This window comes from Girardinichthys multiradiatus, chromosome 3, assembly GCF_021462225.1.
Source record: "Girardinichthys multiradiatus isolate DD_20200921_A chromosome 3, DD_fGirMul_XY1, whole genome shotgun sequence".
In the NCBI taxonomy this organism is placed as follows: Eukaryota; Metazoa; Chordata; class Actinopteri; order Cyprinodontiformes; family Goodeidae; genus Girardinichthys; species Girardinichthys multiradiatus.
In genome coordinates this window covers 3,700,918-3,715,252 of record NC_061796.1, presented here as the reverse complement: position 1 = coordinate 3,715,252, position 14,335 = coordinate 3,700,918, and the positions used below count along the sequence as shown (strand labels likewise).

Sequence of the window (14,335 nt, the reverse complement as noted above, 5' to 3'; positions counted from 1 at the left end):
TCTGTAAGGGGCAAATACTTTTTGGCAGCTTTCTAAATCCAGATAGTCTGGTGTTTCCTTCCATTTATTTACTATTCAAACACTACCTATAACAAGTACTATTAAATAACCTGCAGTACATTTTTCTCTTGTGTGTTACTGTCCTTTTCGGGAGGAAAAACTCTTATCTGTTGATCTCTACTAAAAATGATGGTGGACAAGCAACTTTTGACAGATTCTAGCCCAAGATCCTAAAACATTCGTGTTGCAAAGGTTGCAGCCTGTTTAAGCCAGAGTTTGACTCGGATGACACCATGGAGAATAATGAAATGAACGCCGAAGCGGAAGCTAACAGATGACGGTTATGTTTAATTAGTGGTACGGTTCTGTTTATGTCGCCATTTGAATTTTTCACTCTGGTTTCTGTGAATGTTCACCACTGGTAATAAGTAAGTAAATACCGAGTAAATACCATACTCTGCCTGTAATCCACATAAATAGTTTTGTGACTTCCCAGTGCAGTGCTCCTTCATGCAGTCTGAACTCAGACTAATTGATCTTACCGAAACAATCAGACCTGTTTTTTTATGACAACTTGGCTTGAAATGATCGCTGAAGATCTTTGATGATGAAATCCGACCATTCCAGTCTGCCCTGGTTCTCCTCCCATACTGGTTCCATATGTTTTGTTGTTGCCACATTTTCCCTAAAATCCACACACCTCTGAAGCATCAACTTGATTAGAAACATGAAAAATGAGATAAAACAAATTGGGCGCTCACAAAAGAGCTCTGATTAGTTGCGAGGGTTTTTATTTTGGCAAGTGAGTATATTTTATCTTTTCTTAAATAAAAATCTACAACAATATGGGGAAACAGAAAAACTGAGCATGACATGTTAAATAGTTGCTTAATTAATTGTAATTGTTAAATTACACTGGCTGATAGCTTTAAAACCCAGTCTATTAGGGTGCCAACTGATGCAACAGCGGGATGAAGAGGTTAACTTTCTTCTGGTTATATCCTCTAATATGTACATTGGTCAATGTCTGACCCAACCTCAGATTTCCACTTGCTGAATTCAATAGATCAGTCATGTGTAAAAGTGGAATCCAAAGTTTTCTTTGAGCAAACATGCAAAACCTCTGACTTTCTCAGTCTGCAAATATATTAAAAATCAGCATCTTGAAAGGCAGCATATCTACAGTGTCTCGTCTGATAAAACTTAATGTATTTAAAAGCTTCCTCTGTTGTCCTTTTGGCATATATTAAGCTTTATTCCCACTGATTATGAAATTAAAGTTAACACTGGTTACAAAAACAGAATACAATCCTACAACAAACAACTATGACTGAAAAATTATTCTATTCCCCAGGCACCTCTAAGGCTTGTGAAATTAAGTCCACTTGGAAAAGAACAGGGGTTTATATGGAAACATACCTGACACACTAAAAGTAATAACCCTTAAGTCTCCTGGTGTTTTACTTGGCTTTGAGTGCACAAGATCAAACACAGACTTGAATCCAGCAGCCGTTGCCAAAAATGTCAGCCCTAAGCATTGGGGTCCAGCTTGAGGTATTTTCTTTCTCTTGGCAGGGAGCGAAAGGCAAAGACAAGGACCAGCGTTAACCCATGATGGGGTTGCCTCAGACAGCCACTGGCACACTGGACCGGGGGTCAGGTTGGGTGAGAACCACCTGTCATCATAGGTGACCAAGCAGATGTGGGGCATGCAAGTGTCGCTGAGAGCGTGGGATGTACTACATTCTGGAAGTCGAGCTATTCACGTGTTAGTGCTTCAAGACTCGCTGTTATCCGCTCCTGTGAAGCTGCACAGATCTCTCTGAAGTGTGCAAACAAACATCTCATAAATATCATGAAAGCAATGACAAGAAGTAAGTGACTTCAAAGCTGCGTTGATGGGGCTGAGATATCTCTAAAGGCAACAGCTTTATTTTCTGTATCTGAAGATAGACGCTGTAACATTTATAAATCATGTAGCTGTCTTTTTCTTTTTCTAATTAAATTCTGTTCTGGTTTCAGGTGCAGGAGAAATAAATCTTATTTATTTCATTAAATATAAACAGCTTTTTGTGTAAACACTTCTATGGCATGACAGCTGTTGTCACAATATCTTTAAACCAAAAAAGAATGTCAGAGAGCGATGTTGAAGCTGCCCAGGAAGACTGATGTTTATATGTTTTATGACAGCCAAATCAAGGTACAAATACATACTTTTATAAGCAAAACAACATACCATGTTTAAAGCAAAAATGATGCTTGTTTTCCAGACTGCCTACTAGTCTGAGCACCAGGAACGGAAACATGAGGCCATAACTAATGTACTAACACTGGGTTTGCACATGATTGTCATAATGGAATACAAAGCTACAATCAATCAACTGATTCATAACAGAATTTGGTTGCATGATAGCTTCAAAACTGTTTAAATTTTTTTACTTTTTTCATTTTTAATGTTTCTAACAATGCCTGCAAGGTAAAGCAGCAGACCCCCAATTCCTTATGGCAGTGCAAGGCATGTAACAAGAAGAATGACCATGCAATTAAACCTGCCTAACACATTATTTTTAATCTGTGCAGCCATAATTCTTGACAGGGAGCAGTGAGGTTTTGACATAACTGATTGAGACATTGGTGCAGAGATTTGAAAATTAAATAATTTCTACTTACAAATAATGCTGGCAAGTTCCATTGAGGTGGGTATGTTAGTTTAAATATTTGTGGGACATTCCTTGTTTCAGGAAAATTCCAATGTATTACAGAATTTACATAAAACGTGTAAAACATGTATTGCTTTTATTTTAAACAAAAAACATCCTCATCCTGTTGACTGATAATATGATAAAATATATTGATTATTAGGTATAATAGGTCTAATAATATGCCTAAGCAAAAAACAAAGCATAAACACCCAGTATATTTACTAGATTGTCTATGCCTACGTAAATTCCAACACTACATTTAGTATACTCAATGACTACACCTTGTTAGGCAGGAAGGAAGTTTTGGTGGGTAATGTTATAAACAAACTTCTATACACTAAATAGTAGGATAAACTTCATCTCTTATAACAATATAAGAATACATTAGATATGATAAGATAGTGTAGAAAAAATATGAATACGGGGCGTCGAAAGGTGCAGCGGTAAAGCAAGCACCTCATATACATAGGCTTCTACTCCTTGATGCAGCCGTCCAGGGCTCGGTTCCAAACCTTTGGACCTTCTCACTCCCCATTTTCTTTCTATATAAAGACAACAAGTGCCACAAAATCTTGACAAAAAATACAAACCGCAACACTTGTAGCATATGATTCATTGCTTGAGCAACTTCTGTAACACCAGTATTAAAAATCTGTCTGTGCGCGATGCATGGCGTAGAGGTAGAGTGCCCAACCCGTATATGGAGGCTTCAGTCCTCGACACATTAGAGTCCCGACCTCGTGGACCTGTGCTGCATGTCTTCCCCCTATCGCCACCATGCTTCCTATCTGCTTACTTGCAAAAAGTAACAACAATAAAGGCCACTAGTGCCGCAAAGAATCTGCCTATATGGTGGCCCAAGGCAAAACAAAAACAAAAATTAAATTGAGAAAAAGATCATAGCAAAGTTATCAAAGCAATACAATGTTTTTTGAAAAAGTGGTTGGTGAGTTTTAAACTACTTTTCTAACTTCCTGTAGCAGCTAGCTGTGCTGTGATGGTAATGATTGCCTGTACATAACCAGGAAGAACAAGCAAATATTACACATATTATTTTAGTCCTCCTCTAGAACAGTGCTACAGCTAAGAACATATTTGTTATAAACTCTATTGTGCAAAAATTCAACATTCTTTGATGATGCTTCATAAAGTTGTATGTTAGTTTGAGTAAGATTGCTATATCCTTCTGCCACTACAAGGGCAGCTGCTGCAGCACACCACTTTCCATGCCATTCCATAAATATTCATTCACATTTAGAGTCTTGCTGCCGTTTACCTCACTCTTTGCTTTTCTAGGAAGGAAAGCCGAATCTAGTCTGAATCAGGTCTGTGCCTTGCAAAGGTGTTCATACCTCCTGAAACTATTAACATTTTGTTACACTGCAAACACAAGCCTGAATGTATTTATTAGGATTTTATGTTCGAGGTGTGAAGGAGAACGAAAATGATGCACAGTTTCCAAAGTTTGTTTGTTTAAAACTAAAGTCTGAAAAACGTGCCATGCATCTGTATTTAAATACTTTATAGAAACACATTTAACTGCAGTAACAGCTATCCCTATCCCTGCTCAAGAAAAGCCTCCCCTCAGCATAATGCTGCCACCACCCCGTTTCACATGGCTGTGACTGCATGTCACTACATTCAAAGTATGGAGCTCTGACAATGGAAAAAGCAGTAAAAGTGACAATCCCAACAATAATTTTAAGCTTTGGAGCTCCTAAACATCATCTTGCATAGTTTATTACTTTTACAATAAATCAAAATTCCTGTGATGCTAAAAGAGTTACAATAAACAGTAAGATAATTGCCCATCCATGGTTAGCATGGACGCCTTTGGGTGTTTCTGTCATTCATGTTCTCCTTGTCTGATATGCAAAGCTTGGCATTTAATAACCTAAACTTGGTCTAAAATTCGCCGCAGGTTTATCTCTGATCGGACGGGTGTGCTGCGTTGTCTTCATGACGCGATTTGCTTACTCATATTTTCTGAGATTAAATACACTAATTAGGGTGACGTTTGAAGTTATTTACACTGGATTTTTTTTAAGGGTGTCATAGTACATGGGGCATGTCACAATTTTCAGGGTTTTTAATTTCCCAACACAATGTTGAGCCCTGAGTTATAGAATACGTTCAGTAAGAATGACCAGACTTAAAGGGTCAATAAAGCTACTCAGTTCATCTTCGTTCTAATGTTCCCTGATAGGTTCTGATGGCTCGGCTTGGATTTTTGATTCCATTGTATGGTGAGCCTTTTTACGAGCACCGGTCAATCAGGGTGAAAGACGGCAAACTGCTTCAAAGCCCTTTGACAGTATAAATATACTCAGATAAAATAAACATTTAACCCTCTGAGTGTTCTAAAGTCTTCATTCTCCATTACGGAGGGGCCCCTGAACCCACTCTGTGCCTGTTGGTTCTTCACTCAAGACGTTTTAGACCGAGGAACTCGACTTCTGACTTTTAGAAGCAATACTGTAGACGCTTAGAACAATTAAATACAAGAAAAAAAAGGGCTAAGACAAACCATCTCACACCTTGTGACAGGTGTCAAGCACAACAAGGAGATGATGTTCAAACTGACAGTGTCTGCACCACAAGAAAAGCAACAAATATAGGAAAAATATTCTAAAGTGCTAAAGTGGTCAGTGGATACCTTTGATGAGGCCCTTATTCCAACTACCTTTAATTCTTTTAAATAAAAATATATTAAAAAAACACCCTAACCTTGGTTCATCCCCCTCCTTTCCTTCCCTTTCCCCCATCTACCCATTTCCACCACAACCCCTCTTCCCTGCTGCAGGATTTTGCTTTACAAACCAGAAACAGATGTCTGCTGGACCCGTGGTGAAAGACCCCGCTGTTCTGGATGCCAGCCACATGCTTTTCATTCAGAGATGAAGGCTCACAGCTTGCCTTCTTGTGAAGCCAAATTAAAAAAAAAACAAAAAAAAAAAAAGGAGTTGGAAAAAAAAAAACTCTCCAGATGCCTTCAAGTCTCTTCAAAAGCAGTACACATGTGAGCACACCTTTTTGTCTTCTCTCCACCATATATTGTTCCTGCCTCATCCAACAGCCTTTTTTCTCATCTGTGGTGTTAGATGAAGTAAAAGTAATAAAGTCAGATGTTGCTGACAGAAATATTTTCTAAAAGAAGCCATGAAGTACTTGAAGACTACAGGATTGCATCCTCCGCATCTATAACCAAAAATGATGATACCAGTTTTATACATATAGTAGTGTACTGAAAAATACAACTATATCCAGGCTGTAGTTTTCAAATTGCACAAATATTCCAGCGTCAGATTCAAAACAAACACTGCTAACTCAAAAATAATGTGGTAACTAGAAGATATACTGAAAAGACCAGTGCCAAAACCGTCCAAGCAAAACAATTAGAGCAGGATCACTGAAAGGGGATTTTATACACAGGGAAAGTTTTATTCACAGATTTCAACTGAATGCTAAAAAAAAGACATTAGAGTACATTCAGTTTAGTGAGCTGCATGGGAACTATGCTCTTAAACGTAATTAAATATCAAAGGTTGAGTACCATGTAACTCTCTGTAAGTCAAAATAAATGAGTGTCTTTGAACTTTTGACACATTAGAAAATCCCTTCCTGAATTTTTTTTTTAACTTGGAGTGAGATATCTTCCACCTTTCAAAGAGGAATAATGCAGGTCTTTGTTGCGGAGCTTAAATTGTTGACATACTACCACTTCACCAGCCAACTCTTTGGGAAGACGTGGAACAAAGGGTGGTGCCAAAAAGATGAATTGACTTGTCAATTCAAGTCGAGCACGTTAGCTTTGGATTGCTGTTTTTAGGAGGGGGACACACTTACTTAAAAGGAATAGTCGTTAATTTTTCAGTGAAGTTCTGTTAACTCTCTTGGTGTCTCTGTTGAGCCTAAATCCAGATTCGGTTAACCCAGTCCAATTGGAAAAACACCATAATGGTTAATGCAAAAGCTATTTTATGTACCTTCAACCTTTGAAGCACTTTTAAAAGTTAGCTACCCTTTGAAAACATTGGGATAAAAATGTTACATAAAATGTATTTTCGCATCAAATATTTTCAGCTACTACAGATCGGAAAAATGATATACACCTTTTTATTATTTATTTATATATTGCGTGTGGTTGTTTCTTTGCCCTTTTTGTCAAGAGAGTCACTCTTGTCTTTTCAATGGGAAAATCACAAAATATGCGGCATCTTCCAAAGAAAACTAGCAAGGTGGAAAATTTGGGATGAGGTTATTATAGGGCTTGACTGGGGCAATAACTGATGCCAACAGTGATTTTGATGCATTATTATTTTTGGAGCAATGAGAGCTTCTTTTTTTGAACTAACACTATTTACCCTTTGGCCCAGAAACGGTCCCTCTCATATCTCTTTTCAGCTATTTCAGCTTTGAACATAAATATAAAGGCTCTTGATCATCTTTACTTAGCTTGAAACATGGGTCTGCTTAAATGTTAGCCTTCCTCCGCTGAGGTATTCTTCACTTTTCTACTCACCGCGAAATGAGATATGACTACAACAGGAAACAGAACCATTACTTGTAATGTCTTCACAGTACCTAACTTCAAAAATGCTAAACTACCCCTCTAAACCCTAGCGCAGCTTTTTCCTTCACAAGTGAGAAGTAATTTTGCATATTAAATAGCATTTTACAGCATCTTAATGCTGGTCAACCACTTTGATCTCACCTGTGGTGCTTTGACATTACACTCGGTGTGTGAGCAGGCTAAAGACATCTCAAACATCTGGACAGAAGTGTCAAAACCTAAATGACTCTAGCCGGGGTGGGCCAAGTCATCCTGCTAAATCCTACTGGCTTTGTCTGCTTAAACCGAACTTTAAGAAGACGGTAGGATCACACAGAGAGGGCAGCCTTCCAGCTGCAATCTGGAATCATGGTTTGCAGTAATATCAATATTTAAACAGCTCTTTCAGTCTTTTGATCTTTTGTTATTTCTTCTTACAGCACAGTGAAGCTGTCACGATCTCCTAGATGAAAATGATTAATTTTAAATCCATTTGCTTGGAAGATTCGGTGAAATGTCAGTAATATGCATTTTTTCCAACATCTCGGATGGCACTCTATCCTCCAGCCCATCCCCCAAATAAGACCGGGGGGGGGTGGGGGTTGAGAAGTTAGCAGTGAGGGTCCGGAGCCTCCAATGTTATCAGAGCCCTTTTATAGCTCCCTGTTCACCCTTTGAAGTCAGAGGCAGACAACTTAGGAATCCTACTCCCCCCCCCCCCGACGATGAGAACTAGGGGGATGGTCAGAGCTAAACCATGTGTTTGGCCAGTCTTCTCCCATATTAGTAATCATAAGTGATTTTAACTCACATTCTTATGAGAGCCATGTGCTGCAACACATAGAAGACGAAAACATGCCTGAAGTTAACAGAAAAAGGGGAAAAAATCAAATCGCCTGAAGCATTCCAGCTATTTTCTGTTTGACTTGGGGATGTTTTATCACGGTTTGATCTCTAGACATTCATGATCCTTTAATCCAAGAATTATATCCTGAAAATTCAGCAAAGTAATTTGATCTGAGTAAATAATTAATTAGCAGATTTGGGATTAGTTTAAGAAGTGCTATAAACAAAAAAGTTTAATCTTATCTATGCCAAACGAAGAAAAAAAAAACATTTTATGACTCTACATGAATGCAGTAGTAGTTAATAGAGATGTCACTGCATTTTACATGTTGAAATTTAATTCCTAAATCTAGTCTTTATTAAGGCAGCTACAGTTAACTAAAGCATTTGTAGTTTAAGCCATAAGTGTTTAAAAACACTAAAGAATAACAATTCAGTTTCTTTAAATAACCATTAAAACCCAAGCATATTCAGGTCTATAACAAGGCCATCCAGAAATATTCATACCCCTTGATCATTTTCATATTTTGTCAAACTTCAATGCACCTTATGTGACAGACAAACACAGAGGAGTCTAAAAGGTAAATGATGCTTCAAAGGTTTAAAGATAAAATTCTGAAAAGTGTGGTGTGCATTTTTATTCCGACCCCTTTATTCTGATTCAGAATCCATATGAGAGAATTTGGCTCAAAATTCATGTAAATAATAAAGTCCAACCATGTGTAATTTGATTTCAGTTTAAATACAACTGTTCCAACAAGGCCTCAGAGGTTTTTCATAGAATTTTAGTGAACAAACAGCATAATGGAAACCCAGGAACATGGCAGACAGCTCAGGGAGGTTGTGGAGAAACTTCAAAGCAGGGTTAGGTTATAAAACAATATCCGGAGCTTTGGACAGCTCAGCGAGTACTGCTTCATAACTCATCTGAAAATGGAAAGAGTGTGGCACAAATGCACACCTACCAAAACATGACTGTCGTCCTCAACTGACAGGCTGGGAGGGGAGCAGCCTATGAGAACTCTGGAGGAGCTGGAGAGATCCACAGCTCAGGTGGGAGAATCTGTTGACAGGCCAACTATCAGTCATGCAGTCCATAATTATGGCCTCTTTGGAAGAGTTGAACGAAGAAAGAGATAAGTCCCATTTGCAGTTTGCCACACGTCACTTAGTGGACACACATATGTAGAAGAGAGCGCTCAATTTTTATTTTTAGGCCTACATTTAAAATGCCACATGTGGAGAAAAACTGATGCACATCACCCTGAACACACAATCGCTATTGTTATATAAGGTGGTGGCACCATCATGCTGTGGGAAAACATGATAGAGGCTGCAAAAGACTCGAGACTGGGCCAAACGCTTACCTTCCAGCAGACTACAACTCTGAACATACAGCGAAAACTACAACTGAATGGTTAAAATTAAAGCATATGTATGTACAAAATCCAGCAGAGAATCTGCGGCAGGCTTAAAGATTGCTGCTCAGAGATGCTCTCTATCTAAATCTATTTTAAACAAAAGAATCGGAATGGATTTCAACCTCTTGATCTTGCGCATAGATGGTGGAATCACCCCAAAAGACAGCTGGAATTAGAGTGAAAGGTGGTTCTACAAAGTATGTAATAAAGGGGGGTCTGAATAGAAATGCACACCACACTTTTTGGAATTTTTTTTGAGAAAATGTTGAAAATCACAAATCATTTCCCTTTCATTTCACAGGTATTCACAACTTTGTATTGGGCTATCTCATAAAGATGCTTGCGGCTACAAAATGTGACAGAATGTGGAAATCGTTAAGGGATTAGAATACGCTGTACAGTAGATAAACAAACTTTAAACTAATTAAAAGAATAAATTAAATCATACTGTAAAAACTGGACAGAGTGAAAAACACATTTTCACTAGAATACACTTGGAGAGGTGGCTGCTGTAACAACCGAAGATACATGAAAAGAGCTGACAGAGATCCACTTTTTGTGGTGTGAATACGCTCGTAATTATACAAACTAATGAAGCAAAATACATTAGTCGCATGACTTTGATTGATGGGTGGGTGGGATCTGCAGATTAATAAGTGCCAAGCTTATGCCTTTGGTGGTTTTCCTTCAGGGGAGTGTGAAGTCAGACTCCTCTGAAGCACAGAAAAGTAGTCTTATAATTTGCAGAGTGGGCGGTTTACAGCCCTGATTTAATCCATAACTCTTCCGCTATTACAACAACCCATCTCACAGTTTGTCATCTCCTCACTGTGGATTTCTGTCTTTGAGCTGGAGTCATGGTACTTGGACTGATGTAATGTTATGCCACAGAGGGCTGCCCACTGGGAAGCCACTAGAATGGGAGGCATTAAGGTGAAAGACACTACCCCGGGTCATGATGCCAGGGGCCACAAGAGCAAACTTATCTTATACTGCATTCCCATCCAAAATGAGCTTCTGGTATATCTGTGTATATTTATGTCTTTTGTGGATAAGGGTCTCAAATCTGTCAGAAACCATCCAAAGATTCAGGCAAAGATGGAATAACCACAACACTCTTGTGCCAGAGCCAGACATGACAGAAAGAACAACAAGCTGCAATTTTTGCAAAACGCCTCAGAGTGCAGTTCACAACCACTTGGGTCAAGGAGTTCTGGGACTGGGTTACAGGAAAATGGGAATGCTGCTGCTTCTTCTAGACAACTCCAACGTGCTTACACATTCATTACCTCTGCAAACACTCAAAACTTCCCAGACAATTGTCCAAAAAAACGCATTTTGTTGTTGCAAAAATCTAAAACATTTTGCAAACTTGAAACTCAACAAAAGGAAATTCGAGATTTAATTTATATAATTCTTCCAATAAGTGATCAGTGTTAAACCAAGGAATTATATGAGCGGTGTAGTATTAAAAGGGAAATAAGGAAATAAAAATTAGTCTGTACCAGCATGTTTTTCAGTTTGTGGTCTGTTGCGCTGTACGTCTCACATTCCTCCATCCCTCTCCGGAGGAAGGCATTCACAACAAAACTGTCTCCTGAAACAAGGAGAAACAGAAACATCACGATCAGTCGGTAGTCTGTGAGCTGATCAGCAGCCTCCATCATGCAGAATGACCCAAATTTATCCTCACCTTCGGGGTTTTCTCTGCGCCTAGACGCTTTGGATCCCGAGACGAGGGTGAGAAACAAAACAATTATTAGTTTTACCCAGAAAGAAAGAAAACAAAATAACCCGCGTTGTTTCTGCGTTAAAATAAAAACCCAAAAATCTTACCATGTTTTGACCAAAGTTTGCCCATCCTTAAAATCCCTCTTTTCCAGGATCAATAAAGGTTCTCCGAAATCCGTTCAAGGATAAAACAGTCGCTTACTCTACATGGTCACATTGTGTCTGATCAGCGAGAAGGAAACTTCGTCCAATGACTAAAGCGCGCTCATTAAAGCATTGATTTCAAATCAGATGGTAGAGGAAACAAAAGAGAAATCAATGAACTAATCGATAAGGCAGACAGGACGCTCTCAGTATCCGCGTTTTGACTTTCCTTCAGTCCGACTGATGCGAAACCCCCTCGACGCTGCAAAGAGGCGAACAAGTGTCAAGTTAAGAGAGCAAAACACACTTCCTGTTCAGGTTTTTAAAAATAAAACACCATATTAGGCAGTGAAAGTCAAAGTTAAAGGGAAAATTTCTTAAACATATACAGGTCCTTCTCAAAAAATTAGCATATTGTGATAAAGTTCATTATTTTCCATAATGTCATGATGAAAATTTAACATTCATATATTTTAGATTCATTGCACACTAACTGAAATATTTCAGGTCTTTTATTGTCTTAATACGGATGATTTTGGCATACAGCTCATGAAAACCCAAAATTCCTATCTCACAAAATTAGCATATCATTAAAAGGGTCTCTAAACGAGCTATGAACCTAATCATCTGAATCAACGAGTTAACTCTAAACACCTGCAAAAGATTCCTGAGGCCTTTAAAACTCCCAGCCTGGTTCATCACTCAAAACCCCAATCATGGGTAAGACTGCCGACCTGACTGCTGTCCAGAAGGCCACTATTGACACGCTCAAGCAAGAGGGTAAGACAAAGAAAGAAATTTCTGAACGAATAGGCTGTTCCCAGAGTGCTGTATCAAGGCACCTCAGTGGGAAGTCTGTGGGAAGGAAAAAGTGTGGCAGAAAATGCTGCACAACAAGAAGAGGTGACCAGACCCTGAGGAAGATTGTGGAGAAGGGCCGATTCCAGACCTTGGGGGACCTGCAGAAGCAGTGGACTGAGTCTGGAGTAGAAACATCCAGAGCCACCGTGCACAGGCGTGTGCAGGAAATGGGCTACAGGTGCCGCATTCCCCAGACCTGGGCTACAGAGAAGCAGCACTGGACTGTTGCTCAGTGGTCCAAAGTACTTTTTTCGGATGAAAGCAAATTCTGCATGTCATTCGGAAATCAAGGTGCCAGAGTCTGGAGGAAGACTGGGGAGAAGGAAATGCCAAAATGCCAGAAGTCCAGTGTCAAGTACCCACAGTCAGTGATGGTCTGGGGTGCCGTGTCAGCTGCTGGTGTTGGTCCACTGTGTTTTATCAAGGGCAGGGTCAATGCAGCTAGCTATCAGGAGATTTTGGAACACTTCATGCTTCCATCTGCTGAAAAGCTTTATGGAGATGAAGATTTCATTTTTCAGCACGACCTGGCACCTGCTCACAGTGCCAAAACCACTGGTAAATGGTTTACTGACCATGGTATCACTGTGCTCAATTGGCCTGCCAACTCTCCTGACCTGAACCCCATAGAGAATCTGTGGGATATTGTGAAGAGAACGTTGAGAGACTCAAGACCCAACACTCTGGATGAGCTAAAGGCCGCTATCGAAGCATCCTGGGCCTCCATAAGACCTCAGCAGTGCCACAGGCTGATTGCCTCCATGTCACGCCACATTGAAGCAGTCATTTCTGCAAAAGGATTCCCGACCAAGTATTGAGTGCATAACTGTACATGATTATTTGAAGGTTGATGTTTTTTGTATTAAAAACACTTTTCTTTTATTGGTCTGATGAAATATGCTAATTTTGTGAGATAGGAATTTTGGGTTTTCATGAGCTGTATGCCACAATCATCCGTATTAAGACAATAAAAGACCTGAAATATTTCAGTTAGTGTGCAATGAATCTAAAATATATGAATATTAAATTTTCATCATTACATTATAGAAAATAATGAACTTTATCACAATATGCTAATTTTTTGAGAAGGACCTGTATTAGAGATGCACCAGTCAATTAGCCGGAGATCGGAATCGTCCAATTTTCCAGTGATCAGCTCTGATCAGTGATCGGTAGATCAAATAATGAAACCGACAATAGAAAGTTTCATGCACTTTTTGAATTGAATGAAAATCAGATCAAATCAAATGTTGGGGCATGATGCTTTGATGTATGACCTTAAGAAAGAGTCTGCACAAACTAAATAATAATTGCACCCTTGAAGATTTAGGCCTAAATTAAGTATCAGACTGGGCTTTTTTACATCTTTGTTTTTGTTGGAGATTTTCTTTAAGTGAACAAAATGTTCAGTAATTGTATGAAAACCTTCCAAAAAATGAAGAAAACCAGGACCTACACAAATGAATGCAACATTTGTACAGTAAATGGGATGCAACTGAGCTGTTTCTGTGTTTTTCAGGGGTTATTAGCCAATAACTGTATTGATCTCTTGGCACAAAACTCTAGGCGTTCGTGCTCTGCTTTTATTTTGAAAGGACAGCATGTTTTTCCTGTGGTTTTGATAAATTTGACAACTAGTTTGGCAGCCCTTCTGAAACTGATGTCAAACCGCGTCCTCTGTTGGTACACCCTACTATACTGGTCCGTTCATTTATCTCATTTATCAAAACAAATGGTGTTATCTTTATTTGGATCTTTTTTTTTTTTTTGATTAACTCTGTACTATTTGTTTGTCTATTAGTTTCAGCTTTTAGTGTCTTTTTAAAGATCTGCACTCTAAAATAAACTGAAGTAAATATTTCTCCACCTGGCATTAAAAACCCAAATCAGAGTTATATTTGACCTATATTAATGCTGGATAAATCAGTTCACACACAGAGCAGACGATGTGGTATTGTTTAGTGAATGATTGAAAATTATGAATGAAGTAATGATTGACAAAGCAAAGGATGGCACTATGGCCCTGCATGGTCCCTGCTTTGTCCCTGACCCTGATAAGCTGCTTGTGAAAAATTCCA

The 14,335-nt window shown here is 38.9% G+C and overlaps 1 protein-coding gene across 2 annotated transcripts in view; it reads right to left on the bottom strand.

Moving 5' to 3' along the window:
* nkd2b (NKD inhibitor of WNT signaling pathway 2b) overlaps window positions 1-11,660 on the bottom strand; it is a 33,918-nt gene extending 22,258 nt beyond the window's left edge. Inside the window, exons 1-3 of one of the 2 annotated variants that reach the window (XM_047362184.1) lie at window positions 11,358-11,660; window positions 11,215-11,241; window positions 11,027-11,118 (exon numbers count right to left, since the gene is read on the bottom strand). In XM_047362184.1, the coding sequence (XP_047218140.1) occupies window positions 11,027-11,118; window positions 11,215-11,241; window positions 11,358-11,382 (144 nt within the window). In that variant the 5' untranslated portion in view covers window positions 11,383-11,660. The remainder of the gene's footprint in view (window positions 1-11,026; window positions 11,119-11,214; window positions 11,242-11,357) is intronic. The other variant, XM_047362183.1, reaches the window with a different exon arrangement.
* Between the last annotated feature and the right edge of the window lie 2,675 nt (window positions 11,661-14,335).